Genomic DNA, 20,087 nt, shown 5'->3' on the forward strand with positions numbered 1-20,087 from the left:
CAAAAAATAAAAAAAGGTCTTAAAGTTCTAGTCCCTATCGAATGGGATTTCCGAAATTTTGATTTTTAACAAAATGGCGAACTTCCAAACTTAAAACATCGATTTTTAGCCAAAATTTTCATTTTGTTTCTTAAAAAACAAATAGAAATCATTAAAAAGTTGCAAAAAGCATTCGATAGGGACTAGAAAATATCATAAATTTTAAAACCTTTTTTGATTTTTTGTCTTCAGATGAACCAGCTCGGAGATTCCGCCGGTACCGCAAAAACATGCAGGGCCTACGGCGAGGGGGGTAGGGGAAGTACTTTCCATCGCAAATAAAAAACAAAAATCAGAAAATGCACTCTAAAATACGTACTTTCATTTGCGGAAAACCCGATCTTCGTATCTTTTATACTATCACCTGAAAAAAATCATGAAATATGTTATTTGTTATAGTTCTAGAAGAACTAGAAGAAGAAGAATCGGGACAACTTTACCCGAATTGGAATTCTGCAAATCATATTCAAACTTACAGACGACGTCAATAATCAGAATTACTAGCACTTTTTTATTCTATTATCTTCATTGTTTTAATGTGAATATTGTACATCGATGATGCAATCTTTTAATACGACTAATCGAACGACTTTTATATTTAACTTTCTATGATAAAGTAATACATATAACGTTTTAAAAATTTTCCTAAAGCAACAAAAAAATTTAATTTTTTTTACTAAGTATTAAAAATAAAACTAATACTATTAAAAATAATAGAATTGGAAAATAGCGTAAAAGATTTTTATATGACATATTCAAATAACGTCTCAACAGATATTTGCTAGGAAATTACCCATTTAAAATATTTTTATATAAAATATATATAATATTAATATTAATATTCTTTATTTATATAAAGTAATAAAAGAATTATTACTTTATATAATAAAAAATAATTTAGAAAAAATATTTTTGTTGCATTACTTATAGATTCTTCTTCAATTCTCTTTCTGACGTTGTGCGTCCATGATCACGTGTAATCTATTGTAATCATAATCGATAGTAATCTGAATAAATCGCATTATATATATAAAACAAACTCTGCTTATTTTACCCGCCAACAATTTCCAAATATATAGTTATAGCTTTACGAATATATTTTACGAATATAGTTATATAGCTTACGAATATATTTTATTCTGCCTGTAACTGTGGCATCTGCTAAAAGAAGTTTCAGTAAATTAAAATTGATAAAATTATATTTACGATCTATTGTATAATGGTGCAAGAAAGGCTAAATGCTTGTGCAATGTTATCAATTGTAAATGAAATAGTCAAAAATTGTAATTCAATCAACTAACGAACGTCAGTCGCGCGGCTCGACAAATCAGCAAAATACCGCGAAACTACAGCTTCGAAGCATTCTTTTTCTCCTTTCTTTTAAAGAAGAAAGAAGGAAAAAAAGAACGTTTTAAAGTATTTGTAGCATCAAATGGACTGCAGCCCTCTACTCGTCTTGAAAAGTAATACGATGATGACGCTCGCGCAAATGGCAATAACAAAACACGATATGTTGCACAAAAAAGAGAGATACGAACGCCGAGCGTTCCAGCCAGCGAAAAATAAAGCAATTGATTTCTTTTTTTATTTAATAAAATCTAGTTTTATTTTTCTCGGACTATAAAAATCTGAAAAAAAAAGATTTCGAAAAATAGAATATAATAATAATTTATATTATTTTTATTTTTTTGTCATAAAACAGAAATAAATATTATTTTTTTATTTAAATTTTCTATTAAACTTTTTCATTCTTTTAAGAATAATAAATTAATTAATTATTCAAATTTTTATTTATAAAAAAATTAATAATCTACGTATAATAAATTTGCTATTAGTAATTACTTTACAGTCAGACAACTTTTTAAATAAATACATGACTGTTAAGGTTTTGCATACTTGCAATAAAAGATTTTGCTAATAAGTAGTCACAGTCTTCTATGCTTTAGTTTGTAATGAATTTTTATGTTTATATCTACCAACGTACATAGATTAACTTTAATCTCGGTTTAACTTACTTTTTATTTTTTTCTACTTTTCAGAACTAAGAAAAAATAAAAAGTAAGTTAAACCGAGATTAAAGTTAATCTACGTTGAATATTTGTTCATTCGGCGACTTATTATTCGAGAATCGCAAATCGAGACGAATCGATATCGCGGCACGACACCATGATTGACTGGAGCACGCCGCGCACGGTTGGCAAGGTTGGCAAACGTTCACGCAGCCGAACGACGTCACTCCGTACTCCGTTACTCCGTTTGTATCTTTCGACCTAACCTTAAAGAGCTGCGGCTTTGCTGTCCACAAATTATTTGAAAGATATAAATTTCAAAGCCTAATCGCGCACGCAGAGGACTAGAGCCGCAAGATGTCGGAGCGCAAAGTTTTGAACGTAAGTACGAGACGAGAAATTGCTTTTCGCAACGTGTATCCACATGTGTACTCTTTAATAACCTTCATCTCTTATCTCCTTGTATATTCCAGAAATACTATCCGCCGGATTTCGATCCGTCGAAGATCCCGCGCATGAAACTGGCGAGAAATCGCCAGTACACCGTGCGACTGATGGCACCGTTCAACATGCGTTGCAAGACATGCGGTGAATATATCTACAAGGGCAAGAAATTTAATGCGCGTAAGGAGGACGTCGAGGGCGACGATTATCTGGGGATACGCATTTACAGGTTCTACATTAAGTGCACCCGCTGCCTACAAGAGATATCCTTCAAGACCGATCCGAAGAATACGGATTACGAGATAGAGGCAGGCGCCACGAGAAATTTTATGGCGTTGAAACTAGCCGAGGAACAGGCGCAAAGGGAGGAGGACGAGGAGAAAGAGGAAGAGGCCACCAATCCGATGAAGCTCCTGGAAAAGAGAACGCTCCAATCGAAGCAAGAGCTGGAGTTGTTGGAATCTTTGGAGGAGTTGAAGGATTTAAATCGAAGGCAGCAGACCATAGATTATGATCAAATGTTGGAACAATACGACACCGAAGCTGCTAAACAGAGGACAGAAAAGGAACAAGAAGAATTGGACGAACAGTATATTAAATCTGTATTTGGCAAGAGACAATTAACCGGGACTGTTGTGGAAGAAGAAGTTGAGGACCTGGAAGAAGAAGAAGAAGAAAAAGTTCAACCTCCTACAAAAATACTTAAAACAGACGAACCAAACGACAAAGAAACAGTAAGGTTTTAATCTTGCATTTAATGAATTTTATTTATTGTTTGTTGCAGGAAAAATTTAATCAAAAACATGAAAACTAATGATAATTATTGCTTACTTGCAGGAAAATTCTGGACATTCTTCAAAACTTGCTAAAGCATCATTATGGTCCGAAAATACGGGATTATTATCTAATAAAAAGAATTCGTCCACTTTGGTCAAGAAAGGTAATATTGGTATAAAGATAAACGCAAGGTCGTCACAAAATAAAACCTCCATGATCGAAAATGCTATTTCTCCCGACAAGAAAACAGTTTCACAGTTAGACCAAACACCTAACACTTCGACGAGTACATCGAACACAGTAAATATAGACACTAAGTCAGATAATGTCGGCAATGGTCTCTCGTTGTTAGGTGCTTATTCAGGTAGCAGCGATAACGATAGCGAATAATGGAAGAAATAAACTAATATATTTTTTATGTTATATATTTTTATTCAATAGAATAAATATTGTACAAAATAAACGGGGTCTACAAAAACGCGCTCGTATAAACACGTTATTTGTCTCAAAATATGTGATATGTATATCACGTAAAATTTTAGACTGTTATTTTAGGTATGTATACACACGCGAATTATAGATATCTGACATGCACATGTAAATAATTTCTTGTTAAATCCAATATAGTAGCAGGTTGATACTTTATAGGCTGTGCCGACAATTACAGAGTTTCTTACAGGATACCGAAGGCTCTACTCCTAAAACATAAAAGGATAAATTATCAGAAATGTAGAAAAATTGTAATCCAATCTGTTTGCGAGGCTAGGCACTCTGTAAGAAACTTTGTCGTCGAGTTACATCAATACCGATACAATGAAGCAGGGAGTACCTAGCCTACCAAAACAGGCCACATAATTAACACATTTGAGACAAGAAAGAACTTAAAAAAAACTTTTAAAATAATATTACAATGAAAGAAAATATGCAAGTAAAAATCCGCATAAAAATGGTCTGTCTCGAATGTGTGTTAATAGCGTCCACTTATTTATATCTGTAATAACAACGATTAATTCACTAAAAATATTACTTGCGAGTACCAATGTTATTATAGCTTATTGAATTAGTGAATAAAAAATTAATCGTCAATGCAAAAGTGATCATAAAATTTTTAAACAAATTCCATGAAACATACCATTACGTATCAAGCATAAAACTTTAAAATGATATCATTTCTCAGGTATGACCTCTCAAGAAGTTTTCTATTCAAACCGGCACAACAGGATGGAATGATTAATTATAATATAGATGCAATAAGCCTCATTGTAATGCATGAACTGTATGAGAAATAATGGTATTACGTCGCGCGAATAATCGGATTACATCGAAGAGAGACGTCATGAAAAGACCGCCTCGGCAGACGACCGCGATACCGACAATAATGTTGTTCGCGATAACGACGTGATTCCCTGTTACAATCCTTCGCTTTATCATGAACCACAATAGGATTAACGATCCCGTAGAAACAATTCGCGTCTTCCTCAGAGCTGAGCTCGCCGTGAAATTTGTTTAAGCGACTCGTTGGCTCGCCGAGGGCTTCTAAAGCCGTGGAATCCATCAGCCAACCGTAAAGAGATCCCCGAATGCGACGATTTCCAACGTGATGGATTACGTCATCCCTGAATTTCTCATTAACTTCCCGCCGGCATTGCTCGCAAATGAAAGCCTTTTCCTTATCGGAAGAAATACGGTACCAGTCGTTAAGATGAAATTTTCTCGGCGGAGGATCCGAACTCTTCGTGGGTGGGACGTTACGCGAAAAGTATTGATACGGCGTTTCTAGTAACGCTCGGTTCGACTCGCAAGAAAAAGCGCGCGACAATCTATCGTTGACGATGCTCGATCGAGGTTTACGCAAATACTTCCTCATGACATACCGGTTGCTATCGTTTTTACTTTTCTCCCGCAAGCTCACTTCCAGTTGCGCAATGCGATGCTCGAGTCGCGTGCGTTGTGCCTGTGCGCGATCCTGCTGATCCTCCAGCAGCTTCACCAGCTTTTCCAGTCGCATCACTTGCATCTGCTTGCCCTCTAGCGTGATGTACAATTCCTGGATTGCCTCCGTCTTTGCCGCAATCTGCTTGTTGATCTGAATATATGAAAATTTAAAAAACCATTAGAATCCAATAGAATTAAATCGTAATCAAATCCCGAGAAATATGACCTACATAACGAAAATAATTCATCAAACCGGAAGATTTGAGATATATTACTATTTCAGTTCCCATAATTTGGATTAAGAATGGATTAAAAGGATTTAACTTATTATATGAGAAGATTAGAAAGAAGGCTATAGGGAACGTCAAACATTACTTCATCGATATCTTCGTAGTTTTCGTTAGGATTTGCCGCGTTTGCCTGCTTCCCTTTAAGAAGGCTTAACAGCTCGTCCCGGACTTTGAGGAATTTGCTTTGTTCGCGCATCACTCGATCGCGCTGCTCCAATTCTAGTTGCTTCTGCGTCAGGGTGGTCTCTAGCTCTTGGTTCTGCTGAATAACCTCGGCCAAGCTGTTCCGCAAGTCGCTAATCTGCTGCTGAAGCTCCATCGCGTCAAGTCCCTGGGCTTTGCCATTTTCTTTCAATCTCGCCTGAAGGCGATGCTGAATCTCGGCTAACTGGTTCTCCAGCACCTCATTTCTCTCTTGCCTACATAGTAGAAATTGAGAGTCTGAATTCGAAATTAACCAACTCTTCAAAAGCAAAAATCAAAACTGAATTAAACATATTTTTTATCCAGGAATGTGAAAGATCGTTGTAATGTAAGGAAATAACGATCTAGCTTCTATGCTAATACATAATGTAGAACAGAAAGAATCATTTTAATTATAAATATATTCTTAGAAACCATGTTTGACTGTATTTGAAATGGAAATATTTACTTTTCCGTTGTATGTTCAGAGATATTTTAAATGGTATTCAAATATTTGATATAGCAAATCTAACATGATATTGAAACTTACCCGAATCTAACAATCTTCTGAAGCCGAGCGTGCTCCAGCATCAGGTTCTGAAGATCATTAGTTTTGGCTACGAGTTCGGCAGCCAGCCTATCCTTCGTCTCGTCTTCGTTATCATGGCTCTGTGGGCGAATGAAAGGACGAATAATTGAAATTAATTTTGAAAACGACTTATCGGAGACGAAGATCACGGTCTAACGAGCGAGGGAAAGCGAATCGAACGGTTCTTAGTTCTTATACAAGCAGAGATTCCGAAAGTAGTGCAAACTAACGGCCGCCTGATGCATCACAGCGACAATCTCTTGCTTCTCCCTCTCGAGTTGCTCGATCTTTTCCCTCTGTCTTTCTAGCTCGGCTCGGGCCGCCATGAGATCGTTATACAAGCAAACCTCGTTCTCCGTGTGATTATTATCTGAAGCTTTGACCAGCAAATATTATAATTGTGTCAATATTTCGTTCAAAATGTAAACGAGAAATTTTCTCGATACTTAGAAATTGCTAAGCTTACCTACCTGAGACAGCAATATTATTGCTCTTCTCACTCGCGAGATCGCAGAGCAGCTGGCTCTTCTCTTCGAGATGTTTACAACGTTCTTCCATTTCAATTAGAGCACTTTCGGCTTGTTGTCTACAATAAATGTAATGTTAGAATTAATTATAGTAAAATTTCTTTAGAAAAACCTTTCGCGAATTTCCCGAATTTATCTAATTATAAGAAAGAAAATATATATGGATAATGTGAAATATATATTTCTTATTATCCATGTACATGAAATATATTAGAATAATATAATAATTATACAATTATTTTTCTTCAAAGATAACATTGAAAGACAAAACTAATAGAAATTCTTAAAGGCGGCGAACCTATAACTCACCTTTTTTCTCTCTCTTCTATGAACTCTGCGTCCATCGTTTCAAATTTTACCGATAACTCTTTAATAGTAGCATTTGCTTCCGCTTCCTTGCGAGCCATCTTTTCTTTGAGCTCCAGCATCCTAAGGAAGGCAACTTTAAGAAAATACAGAATAAAAGAGATCAATCTTACCTTTATTCAAGCAACCTCATTATCTAGCTAAAGATATAAGTAATTTTTCAAAGCTTTTTAATAGAAATTTAATTTTATTTAAAAAAAGCTTTCCTTATTTATCCATCACTTAAAATTAACACTAGGCTTTTATACTTCTTAAAGGTCGAGATTAAAAGGGGCCGAGAATTCGGGCGGAATTAAAAAGGACAACCGTGACTCGAAGCTGTCGCGCTGCTTCTCCATCTTCGCCACGAGACCCTCGCTGCTCTTCATCGTCTTGTACATATCCTTCACTCTCAGCTCCATTGCCTGGTTTTGCTTCAACTGAGCCTCCAGTGACTTCACGCTGTTCTGCAGCTGTTGCGATTTTACCTCCTCGTTAGCCACGTGCCCCTCCAGCTCGCGAATTTTCGCCCGTGCCTTTTGCATCTGCAGCTCCATCATTCTCGTCCTGTCCTTCCCTTGATTCGCCTTGTCACGCTCCGCCTTGAGCTCCTCCAGCGCGACGCTCAACTGCTCCTGCAACAGGTCCCCGCGATCGACATTCGGCCTCTCCTCCTTCACACGCCCGCGATAATTGTCGTATTCGCTACGCAGACTCGAGGATCTCATCGCGAATTCGGCAACGAAGTCCTTCTGGACCGTCCTCAGATCGTCCAGCTGCGTTCTCATCTCCTCATTGTCTCGCGTGAAGTTCGCCCGCTGCGCGTCCACCTCTGAATAATCCACCAGCACGTTGCCCACCTCGTCCTGTCGACTCGATTCTGTCAGCCAGGACTTGACGAGGGACGCGAACGACGAGCTCTTGTCCAGAGCGCGTTGGCAGATCTCTTGGGAGCGGTCGCAGAGATTCTGCAGCTGATCTTGCAACAGCGACACACCGATTATCACCGACTCGTCCATGCAGATTGGCTCCCGCTGCTCGGCGCAATCGTGTCGCGAGCTTGTCTCGATCGGCGTCGACGGGCTTTGCTTGGGGCACTCCACTTGAGGCGATCTTAGCTCCTCGATCTTGCCGGGATCCTTGCCGCCGGCCGCGATTATCTTCTCCCGCAGTTTCGACATCTCGTCATACAGATCTTGCGCGTTTTTCTGCAGACACGCAACAAAGAAGAATGTTACAAGAATGTTTACCTCTTTATACTTTATCCTACTTTTATTTTTAATACTGTTCAAGTTTCTAATTTGATACATTCAAAAAAAATTACCAAAAATTCTTAAACTACAATCGCATAATTATCTATGAGAACTCGTTTTTAGGAAGAATCAATGTCGCTCGATAGTTACTTGCTTATCGACGAGCGTCTTTTTCAGATTCGTGTATCGCATTCTTTTCGAACTGTATTGTATTTCCAGCTGACGCTTCTCCGCGGGGACCGCGTTCGTCGGCTTTCTAGACGGCAACATACTCAGGGTCTTCGTGCTTGGTCGACGAGCGGAATTGTTAGAGCTAATCCCGGTGGAAGTCTCCTCGTACGTTGGATGACTCACCGAGTCGCCCTTTAAAGAAAGATTAAAAGTCACGTTTGACAGGCAGTGATCAAGTATCGAAGACATTTCTCGTAAATTACAATGAATAATTGTTTTAAATTAAGATTTATTATTGTGAATATTGACGATCGATGTCGCATTTGATTTGATGAGAGGTGAGGGCATTGAATCTTCTTTTATTATACACAAAGCTATTTAGCAATGTATTGTGCCAAATAATTAACGTACTTGCATGCCATTTCGTCCGAAGTGAGTTGTTGGAATTCTACTCTTAATTTTATTTCCAGTACTCAACGTAGATTTCTTTGAAGTATTTGACGATGGACGATCTTCCGCTTTATCTATAAAGGTACGAGAATATAAATAAATATGCTTTTTACTAAAACGATTACGTATTTTACGTAATACTACAGTAAATAAATTGTACAATTTGCTCTTTATTAGTTATATTCTACAATTTTCTAAATGTCTTTTGTTTTCTCTCTTTCTTCAACATATCGCGAAGATATATTTCTTTCCTTTTAAATACGAAAAGTGTAAAAAGATGCGCACAAAGAGAATATATGTATAAATGCAGAGAGAGACCCCCGTATTAAACTTTGACAGTCAGCATTACTTTGACATAACCTTCGTATAATATTTTAATATAATTATTTTAGAATAAAATTATTTTCAATTAGGACTATGATATTTAGTTTAAAGTAGATCTTTTCCAGTAGATTACTCAGTCATGATTATTTTAGTAAGATTATTTTTTTATCCGAAAATAAAAGTAAAATAAAAATGATATAGCGTCGATATTCAGGATTTCTCTAAAATTCTTTCTGTCATATATAGTTACAAAGAGCATGCTGAATCACGAACGAGAAAAGCGTATGAATTCGCAGCAGTATCTCTGTCGACGTTATAGGTTTAAATACATTACATTTTTTTCTATTTCACATCACAGCTTCGGAATATGCAATGACAGAAATGCAAAGATTGCAGTTTCGTGTTTTTATATCAAGAGTTTTATGTATAACGCGAAACAACCTGAAGGATTTATCGCGACCGCTTCGCTCAGCATTATCCCGGCTCCTTTTCACGGTAATGTGGCGCGATCGGTGACAGTTGGATTTGCAAATGGATCTGTGAAACTTTCGAGAGGGATGACTTCGGAGGAGAGTTTTAATTTCGTATTCTTGTTGGTTGGACAGAGCGAGACGACCGAGCGTTAACATTGGTTCATGTGAGACAGTCGACGACTTCGAAGTGTTTCGAAATCGCGATTAATTTTACATTGGTCTATGTGACGCTTTCGATGATGAAATATATATATATGGCTGCGGTAAAATCGATCAAAAATCTTTTTAAAGTGTATGCACCGGTTTTAATAATTAAATTTGTAGAATATTCTGGGATTAATCTTTAAATTAAAGTGCAAAGAAATTTACGAGAATAAATAATTTTATACGAGTATATTTAAAAAATCTAAGTAATTAAAAAAAACTCGTAATGTTGGCGATAAAAACTAGAATAATTTAATTTTCTTTCTGCAATAAAAAATGAAAATTAAATATAAATAAGTAAAAAACGGTATGTTTCTCTAATTCGTTGGCATGAAATAAAATAAATATTTGTCGAAAAATAAAGCGATATTATCAACAATGAAAAATCGTACTTTTTTTGTGATGTACACGCGCTTTTATTAAGTTTCTCGGAGCGGGAAAACACATGCTCGTAGAAACGGCTGGATTGTGATAGACATGCGGCGCCACTCTAATTGCCAAAAACCGAGACAAGAGTTTCGTCACGCTCCAACAAATAAAGCAATTCAGCAGTAAACAAGGTCAAGTCAATTAGTCGGCTTATTCTTAATTCGGCCTCTTCCACAATAGCACAGTGGATTAATTATTAGTACACTTTTTAGAAACGTCACGAGTTGGCAATTCGTTCCATAATATGATGCAATTGACAACTTTGTACGTTTTGGACTAGCGGCAAAGTTATCAAACACGTTGGGAAAATTATTGAAAAAGACTGAGCGCTCCGAGAGATGAAAATTGGGAAGCTTTTATTTTTATTTGGAATAATAGCTTTTATTGGGAATAATAGCTTCTATTGGGAATAATAGCTTTTGCATTAAAAAATAAACTCCAAAAAGTAAATGTTTGTTCCGCCAATAATGTTTGACTAAAAATAATATATTTATATCGACAACAATTGGCAAAAAAAAAATAAACTGTTGCTTTTCGCTTTAACTTTTTAGATATGTTGCAGCTCGAACGAGAACGGTTGAAATCGTTGACATCAGCTAACAGATACAAGAAACCGATAGGAATTACGAACAAATTTATATTACGAGATACTTTACTTACTGAACATTGCGAAACCATATTTCCACAAACAATCCTCCGTTTTCTTTCTCTCGCTGGAAGGAAATTTACGAGAATGTCTGAAATTGAAAATTTCAGAATTATGATTGCAAACATCGCATAGCCGCTGTAAAGTTAATTTATATCACTGCATGTGTATCCACGGTAGTAATAAGCGCAACTTCTTTCCTCTCCTTTTCCTGAATTTATCTGGGCGTCCCGCATTGTAAATTTGTACAATAACATATATACACCTATGCACTTGTTTATCACAAACGTGCAGATGCTTTTAAGGTAAACCATTTTTAAGTAATCTCTTAATTCTAGACAAACTTTTTCTCAAATTGTCGTAAATCATTAATTGAACTTCGACAGATTTCAATATGAATAATTAATTAGAGAATATCGTTATATATCATATATTAGAATTTCAATTCCTTACTAAAAAAGGAATATATTGCTTTTTTATTGTAAATTTATCTGTTGGAGATATTACATTAAATTTTAAAATTTTAATGGCAAAAAGAGATAACGAAATATCAAATAAACATACTCACTATAAGATTCAGCAAGCGATCACTGTACAACAAAATTAGTATAGTGGCCTGTTCACATTTTAAGGAAAGACCCATAATTAACACGACCGATTTAAACAATCGAAATAATTCTAAAGTGTTGTGTGCCCTGAGATCATCGCGAGGAGAAAAACTACTCGGAGCGCGTCGCGCGCCGCGCACGCCCGGCTGCCTGAAGTAGTAACGGTCCAGTAGTCAGACGGCTGTCAGTCAGCCGGAGGATCGCGGCGGTGGCGGACGTGTCACTGGTGTGTTTCCCTATCGCCCGTTGGAGAACGCACGTGACTACCGCGAAGGACGGAAGAGAGTTTTACGTACTTCGTGCCTCGTGAACGACATTATGGTGAGTAGCCACTTACTTGAAATATCCTCGATTGTACCCATAAGAAAGAATCTTTGAAAAAAATACAATCTCATGTCGCGTAAAGCGTTCTTTCTAAAAGTGCCGTCTCGTATAAGGGGAGAAAAAGAAAATGAGAAAGAGAGAGAAATGCACAAAATATATTTATAGTACAAGATATATTTAATGTGCAAAACGCAAACGCGTTCTCTTAATGAATGACAGGTCACGCTGCTGGATTTATTTCGAGTCAGCCTTTGTGTACTTTCTGGTGTAATTGCATGTTGTGTGCATTCCCTTGCGAGAAGAATCGCCTTTGTCCTTTGTCGATGGCGAAATAAGCTCCAGTCGCCTGTATAGCTTTTACCGAATAAAACTCGAATAACACGTATTTGCTTGCAGCGAAAGACAGAGATACCAAAGACAAAGCCCAGCAGTGCAATGTATACACATTTGCGAAATAAAATCGTGAGAAGTTATAAAAGAGGTTTATTTTACAACAAGACGTGTCGCGCGCGCGAATGTATCGGTTAGAAGGCTTAAGATCGAAAAGCTATTACTGTAACTTAATTACCATACCTTTGTGATAAACGTTTAATGATAACGTGTAATTGCGCGTCCCGATTGAAATATTCGTTGGCTTCTGCTCGATCGGTGGTTCGTCGGCTAGCTCAAGCGTGCAGAGTGCTTTCAGTGCTTCCCTTATGCACGACTAGGCACATTATTCGAACGTATTGCCAGGCTGCTCGTAGGTCGTAGGAACAGATAAGGATAGCGGAAAGCGGAAAAGGGGCCTGCGGGGGACGCGCAGAGCTTGCGTCCGCGGCGCAACATGGATAACTTCGGATAAAAAGCGATCGAACCGCCCGCGCCGTGATTTCTGTGCCAGCGGCGGCTGCACAAGTGCATTTTCGTTTCTTACATGAGCGCCGCCGGGAATACATGTCACGTCGAATCTTTCTTGCGAGCCGGCGCGGCGAGCCGAAAAGTTGCAATTTCGGCGAATCGCCGGAAAGTATTGAGAGATTATTCGGTCGACGTGTATTTTCAATCGCTATTAAAGAGAAAATAACGAGATAGAATGTTGTTCGAGTCCTTATTCTGACTTCCGAGTTCTATAGATTACGCCAAACTCCGAAGAGATTGAGAAATTTAGTCGAGCGTGTGTCAAAATACTTTCGTATATTAATGACAGGCACATTAAACATTCAAAATTTCAACATAAAAATATAATTAATCAATGTGTGAAAATGTTCGAATAATGATGATGATTCGTTAAAATACGATTTGACGAGCGTTGAGCAACAGTTCGAATCGATACCACGGTAATTTAGTAATTATTCAACCGTTTTGTTCTGACAGCCGCTAATGAAATGATTGTTCAACGAGCAGGGCGTGCTCTCTCATCTCTTCTACCCTACTCTAGAATTACTATATTTGTTTAGTCAATACCGAGAGTTCGTGCGTCGGCTCGGTCGCTCAACGATTCGCAACAAACATTTCTATGAGACGAAACAGACCAATGACGGCATTTATCAGCCGCGATTATTTCAAGTGGAAAATCAATGTTTTATCCGGAAGCGCTTGCCGAACAGCTGAATACCCTAAATTTTTTATAGACCTTTACACGCTCAATGCCGGTGATGCAGATTTGACAAAAAAAAAAAACGTCAGCTTTTATATCACCGTTCAGAGGGAGAGAGCAGTTTTTACATTCTTCCGCGTGAAAAGCAAACAGTTGGGCGAGACAGGCATTTATAAAAGTATTTCGTTAATGTGCATTTATATTGACTCTTTGAAGCACACAAAAATACCGAAATACCAAAAATATAAAAAAAATTTGATGGATATGAATTTTTTTAAAATTTATTAAAACTTTGGTGGAATCAATCGACTGTTTAACTCCAATTACACGATGTTAAGTGGAATGGAAAATACTATTTTATACGAAGTAAAGAAATCAACAAAAAATGAGAGATCTCTCCGATGTTGTTTTATAAGGAATACTTCACATAATTAGTTATTAATTTTTTATTACACTAAAAAAATATGTGCTTTAAAGGGTTAATTTACTTCTAAAAAGTATGCTTTCATGAAGCATAATGTATAACGGTCGCATATTGCAAGGAAGAATATCCTGTCAAGCGGTAATGTCAAGAACGCAATTTCCTTCGGAAAGCATTCGGTAAAGTAGACTGTGTTTTACAGCGATATAAAATCTCCGGATCGCGATTTCCCGTGCAAGATACATTTAGGTAAATAAAAGAAAGGAGGAGACGGAGACACAGCGAGGAGGCAAGAAATGCTCCCGACGATGACGGGATATAACGTGCGTCTCGTGACGGGTTATTTCAGTGAAAATTATTACGGATACCGCGGGGTGACTGCGCCGTTAAATATCAAGTCGTCTATTTGACGAAGATATGAATACGCCTCTCTACCTCCTCTAAGCGCTCCATTCCGTGGCTTTGATCGTCGTAATATTACCGATGAGGTCCTCATCCCGTTCATCGCGCGTCCCTCGTTTTTCTTCCAAAGTCCCAGACCGACATATTGACGTCACTGGCGGGCAATCTGTCGTCCGGAGTTACTCTTGATGTGAGTCCCTCCAAATCCCACCGCCCTTCGTTCCCGTAATCCCGACGTACGACTTTGCCGTTTATTCATCCGGAGTAACCTCATTTAGTTTGATAACGACCTCGGGATCGAAACTCGAATATTAATACTGCATAAAATCTCGGTAGAAGCCTACCTTTGGGCACGTGTAAATGACAGTACAAAACAAATTGTGCCAGAAATACAGTAAGTGGCTCCTTGGAATTGGACGTTTAATTAATTGTGCTGTATTAAATTATCTAGAAACGCTTTTCATCGGGTTAGAATGGCGATTTATTGTCCATATTGATTATTACGCGAATTAACAAACGCGTGAAATAACAATGTCATAAATTAACAATGGGAAATATTAATTTATTATTCTCACTTAAAATTCTAGTTACATTGGCTGCGAAATTCTGTGATACGCCATTCACAGATAAAGGGCTTAACAGCTTAGCAGGAATGGAATTAATTAATAATCGCGCACATTCGTCAATACAGCAAATAAACGTAGTTTAAATATAATTATTATTCCGTTTAATTAGGTTCCCAATCGTGGATAATATAGCTCTCTTAATGCGTTTTGTAAATAAATGAAATGCAATAAGCTTTACTATGTTAATGAATCTTATATAGTTATTAAAATTTGTTGATAGATGCGATTATGTAATAATTATCAGAACATTGTCAAAGTATAATGATTGTTAATTATATAAAAAATTTTCATTATTCTACTTGCTCGGAGAGTTCTATTTAATGACCATGAGAATAAAACAAAATTACTGAAAAAAACATACCTAGTGATACATAGAGTTATTGTGTCTTATTGCATAGAAAATATTGTAGAGCAGATTGTACAAAATTCTAAAAGCATAAATTTGTAGATTCAGGAATTTATTTAAGAATATAATGCTTTTAGAATTTTGTACAATTTTCTCTACAATATTTTCTATGCAATAAGACAAATTAACTTTATATGTCACTATGTATTTTCAGTAATTCCGTAGTTTTATTCTCATGGCCGTTTGAATCTCTTGCAAACAAATTGCATACACACAACAATATAATTTCGGCAATGTAAGCGCCGACTGCAGGAAAACCGTAACTGCGATCGAGTCTCTTGGTAGATATTGTTTGAGTTCCTGTTGGTGTTTCGCGACCGAGGGAACGAACATGGCAGAACGCCAGACCGAGTGAAATGCCATGCCCTATATACACCGGCTTGGCGCAATATATTTAGGCGCTTGGGATTTATGGTTAACCAGCTTATTAGAGGCCAGTGATGTTCGTGGATCAACGTGTCGCATGGCGTACAAGCCACCGTGTTTTCCGTCTCGCATATCGTGTACGACCGTGTGGACCACATTATCGTCAGACGCGCCGTTCAACAGCGTGCATCAATTTTTGCCCGTTAAACGGCAATGACTGTGGAACTTTGAGTAATTCACACGTTTCAATAATTCCAGGCCATGATGCAATGCATAATTAGCTATTTACCGTTTTCGTTTCCATCGGAAAATATTAAAGTTAATATTTTTTAATCACATTAATGAGTGCGCGCGTATTTATTTGTAATTAACGGAGCAAATGATACGCGCGAGTGTCTCTTCCTCTTTATTTGCTATAATTATTTTATTAAGGAAGAAGATAAAAATTGTATTAATTTGTTTTTATATTATTTTATTTTACACATATCATATTATTATATTATATTTTATATTTTTATATTAATTACATATAATTATTCCTCAAAATTAGATAGTAGGTATGTAAATTGTAATTTACACAATTTTATTATATTTTGCTAACATTATTTATACAATTAATATACTTTCAATTCGGTATTTTGATTGAATATTGTTTTTACTTTAACATAAATATTCTATTTATAAATATTCTGTTCCGAATTAAGAATCAGAAAGATCGACTTCAAGAGCTACTCAAAAAGGCACGCTTAAACTGCTTCAGCGACACTTCACACTTCACCTTTACCACTTTGGATGTTTCGGATGTGTGCTCGTTCAATGAACCGGGAAAAGCGCAAACGACTCTACGTACCCGTTTCGGCGCCAAGATTCTGCCAAGATCGCCGAGTGACTCAGTGTCGATGCATTTTCAGTCACGCTTTGTTACACGTGATTACTGCGAGGGCAATTGTCTCACGTGTTGGCATCGTTCTAGCCCGCGGTTACTCACGTGCACCCACGTTCGCAAATCCTCGTAGTCGCGATCTCTTGCCGTTGCAGTTAGAATAAACGAGTTAGTTCGTAGATTCAAGATACGAATGATCAGTTTTTCTGCATCTTTCAAACTTTCAGCTCCTCGATTAACTCCTTTCGAATAACTATCTTCTTTAGACATGTACAGAAATTTATTTTATTTTAGCTAGCAATTACCTCTGTTTATTTTAATACTTTAGCGCTTCAGAATCGATTTTTAAAAAAGAAAGTCTCACCTGTCGTACGTCTTCAATCATCTTGACAGTAGCATAAGCTCAGCTCGTAATTAAATCGCCAAACGTTAAATTCGCACGCCATGCGTCGGAACGTCAGAATATTTTTGCTTAAATTTTAATTGAAACGCATAATAGGGGAATAAACGAAGAACGTGAGGACGCGCGACGTACCTTCAAACGTGAGAGGGATCAAGAATCACCGCGGTTGTTCTCACGAAACCAATTTACATTTTAATTCTGCCTATTCCCAGTCGTTTCACGTTTTGAATCTTTGATGTAAATTGTAACGTAAACTCCGCGCATATTCAATAAGCGCCATAGCATTGTCATAACGCGAACGTTAAAAGAGAATAGTGGTAATTCATCAAATTCTTCGATACTCGATGGTACTTGAACGTGAATATGCTCTTTCAATCATCCAAACTGTTTGGATTCGTGTCATCGATTTAACGTAAAAACGTTTGATTTTATATAATCTGTAATGTGTCACGCGCGAATAACGCTCGAATTGCTGCCGATTTGTCGAACGAGAGAATGAAATATTGTTATCGTTATTTTCTCTGTTTGCAGGCGATGTATAATACCAGGATTCTGTACCATGGCGTTTTATTGCTGCTCGCAACAGCAACCACTACGGATTCGACAAAATGCTCCCGGATCATAGAAGGCACCACCGAGCCGCGCTCCAATGCCTTGGGCAAATATCACTTTTTCATGACGCTTTTCAACAGGACCGACATTGCGTACGCTTACATGCCGAACACCCGATATAGCGGTAAGAACGTAATCGCGAACAAGGGGATTCGAAACGTTGATATAATTTCGAATTCTATATCGTCCATATTACAGAAATCAAAAGATAAACCCAATTGACCCGGCTTTATTGTCGTGTACATATGTGTATGTGAGGAAAGAGAGAAGATTGCATTTGGTGTTGCTTCATAAATTATACGGCTTATTATACTGCACTATTTAGATGTATGAATTGAGGAAATGGTATCCGACTGAGGAGTTAGTCGAAGTTGTCGTAGTCACGAGAAATAGCGACTGCTTTAGACCTTCGTGTGACATTTGAATGCTTTTAAACTTTAAATAAGTTCTGCAACGTGAGGAAAAGGATAAAGTACAGATCTCTCTTTGACATTTATAAGTCGTGCCTGGATATCTTTTGAAAATTTCGTTTGCATAAATATGTCGCACGTCACGTGTACATTTAAACGTAATAATTGTATCTCTCCGTTACATAATTTAAGGTAGAAAATTATAAATTTAGGAAAACTGACATAATTAGTAATTAAATAAATCAAATAAAATTATATCATAAAATCATTATTTGAATCGAATAAAATCATAGATATTTAGCTTTTTAGCTAAAGTTTAATTAAAATTTCGTTAAAATGTGTGAACACATTTAAGATCCGTCATAGTACAATATTTTTTTAACACAATATTTATTTTATGATATTCCGATTTTCAAATATCAGACTTAATCCGACGAGATGTTCTGCCGTGGAGGTCACCGGTGGTGTCCGCTGCAATATTCGATGCTGGCAGAATTTTGATGTTCTATAAGCCTTCTATATGGATACGTTTGCTGATACGAAATTCCAAGGCTCTTAAAATGTCAGATATTGCTTCGCTTTGTCAATATTCTTTGGCTTTACAACATTGGTGAAATAGTGAAGCGCGTTATGTGGTAAGGAAAAGGCAAATAAACCGGAAAACTTGCAACCGCTTGCGAAGGAAATCAAGAAATAGGATACATCTTTTTATTGAGTAAAATGTGCGGGCGATATTTGCAATTATGTGAATTGTATCTATCGAAATCCTCGGACAATAATAATAAAATAGAAAATATTAAGCTAAACGAAATCAACCAATTTATGAATCTTAATACAATAAGAGCAAATTCGTACGAAAAATTTCCAAATAAGTTTCTCGATTAATTAGTCTGTGAAAGAAGAGAGCAAGAGAAAAAATTCAAATTTTTTTCTTTTCGATAAAATAAAGACTTCGGTTTGAAAGAGAGAGGTGAAGTGAATTCCGCCGTTAACACCGTCGTTCACACTGACGTCGAGAAATTGAAACGCACGGTGAGGTCATCGGCGCGCGTATCAATTACCCGCATTTTGATGGCTGTCTGAAATACGACGCGCTCGCGCACGTTGATTTCCCGGTGGCTCTACGCCTTTAGCAGTAATTGCGGCAATTATCGAAGGAGAGACCGTAGATCTTTCGGACGCCGCGGCTTTCTGCGCGTCGCAAACGGCGCTCTTCCGGCCGGCGGAAACCGCGTTTTGGATCGAAAGGTAGGGCGGCCGGCGGAGATTCGGGAAGCTGCGGCGGAAGATCGAAAAGGTCATTTCGCCTTGAAAGTCGGGATAAATGCCGGGCGCGCGCGCGCGCGCGACCCACGATGAACTTTGACCGATTAGCTTTGTGACGGTTAGCTTTCGCGCGCAGCTATACAGTTTTATAATCGGCCCTCGTTGAGAAGCTGTGCGAATTACATGAAGATAACCCGTCGCTTTAAAACTCTTTTAACGACATATTCTTTGGTGGATTTGACGTAAATTCTTTTTTAAAAATTCAACTAGTATTTACATAAATTGAACATTTTAACAGTTAAATCTACAATTAATTTCTCGTCGAATATAATTGTTATCGATTTACATTTCGTTTAGTTTAATATACATTCTGTTATATATTATATATATATAGTTATAAATTAGTTGGAATTAATATTATCTATTAATATTATCTATTAATATTATCTATTAATATTATCTATTAATTCCAACTAATTTATAACTCTAATTCTACGAAAAACTACTTTTTACTTGCTTACGTTGCCCGAGATGCCGACACATTTATCAAGCTCGACTGCACAGCTATCGTTACAGCTTTTTCGCATCTTTTATATCGAGTATCATTAACTCGCGCGACATGATATCGTTAGCTGGATCGATGACCGTAGTCCCAGGCCTCTCTCCAGCCTCGATACGCCGGGGTAGATACCC

General features: G+C 37.2%; 3 protein-coding genes across 6 annotated transcripts in view; 2 read left to right on the forward strand and 1 right to left on the reverse strand.

Moving 5' to 3' along the window:
* The first annotated feature begins 2,254 nt into the window (after positions 1 to 2,254).
* On the forward strand, positions 2,255 to 4,362 carry LOC139770385 (splicing factor YJU2). The gene is made up of 3 exons (XM_071702286.1): positions 2,255 to 2,429; positions 2,522 to 3,226; positions 3,330 to 4,362. Exons 1-3 carry the CDS (start codon positions 2,406 to 2,408, stop codon positions 3,657 to 3,659), a joined length of 1,059 nt encoding a protein of 352 aa, XP_071558387.1. The 5' UTR covers positions 2,255 to 2,405; the 3' UTR covers positions 3,660 to 4,362.
* On the reverse strand, positions 3,943 to 8,933 carry LOC139770364 (uncharacterized). The gene is made up of 9 exons (XM_071702260.1): positions 8,542 to 8,933; positions 7,466 to 8,346; positions 7,103 to 7,222; positions 6,737 to 6,852; positions 6,497 to 6,642; positions 6,228 to 6,346; positions 5,580 to 5,913; positions 4,640 to 5,355; positions 3,943 to 3,967 (listed from the first exon to the last, which is right to left on the reverse strand). The coding sequence occupies exons 1-9, from the start codon at positions 8,809 to 8,811 to the stop codon at positions 3,943 to 3,945; spliced, it is 2,727 nt and encodes a 908-aa protein (XP_071558361.1). The 5' UTR covers positions 8,812 to 8,933.
* A 2,926-nt stretch (positions 8,934 to 11,859) lies between these two features.
* The window catches only part of LOC139770387 (spondin-1), a 28,768-nt gene continuing 20,540 nt past the window's right edge, over positions 11,860 to 20,087 (forward strand). For all 4 annotated transcript variants that reach the window (XM_071702288.1, XM_071702289.1, XM_071702291.1 and 1 more), the window contains exons 1-2: positions 11,860 to 12,017; positions 17,638 to 17,842. In XM_071702288.1, the coding sequence (XP_071558389.1) occupies positions 12,015 to 12,017; positions 17,638 to 17,842 (208 nt within the window). In that variant the 5' untranslated portion in view covers positions 11,860 to 12,014. The remainder of the gene's footprint in view (positions 12,018 to 17,637; positions 17,843 to 20,087) is intronic.

Source organism: Temnothorax nylanderi, unplaced genomic scaffold (assembly GCF_030848795.1).
Source record: "Temnothorax nylanderi isolate EJ_2023f unplaced genomic scaffold, tnyl_v1.0 TNYL_tig0029_pilon, whole genome shotgun sequence".
NCBI classification, from domain to species: Eukaryota; Metazoa; Arthropoda; class Insecta; order Hymenoptera; family Formicidae; genus Temnothorax; species Temnothorax nylanderi.

Excerpts from the sequence above, each read along its gene's own strand:
- LOC139770364 (XM_071702260.1), bottom strand. The coding sequence starts at position 8,811 with ATGTCTTCGATACTTGATCACTGCCTGTCAAACGTGACTTTTAATCTT. Across the intron at positions 5,914-6,227 it reads CAGAAGATTGTTAGATTCGG|GCAAGAGAGAAATGAGGTGC; the intron begins GTAAGTTTCAAT and ends TCTACTATGTAG. Across the intron at positions 5,356-5,579 it reads ACTACGAAGATATCGATGAA|ATCAACAAGCAGATTGCGGC; the intron begins GTAATGTTTGAC and ends TCATATATTCAG.
- LOC139770385 (XM_071702286.1), top strand. The coding sequence starts at position 2,406 with ATGTCGGAGCGCAAAGTTTTGAAC. Across the intron at positions 2,430-2,521 it reads CGGAGCGCAAAGTTTTGAAC|AAATACTATCCGCCGGATTT; the intron begins GTAAGTACGAGA and ends TGTATATTCCAG. Across the intron at positions 3,227-3,329 it reads AACCAAACGACAAAGAAACA|GAAAATTCTGGACATTCTTC; the intron begins GTAAGGTTTTAA and ends GCTTACTTGCAG.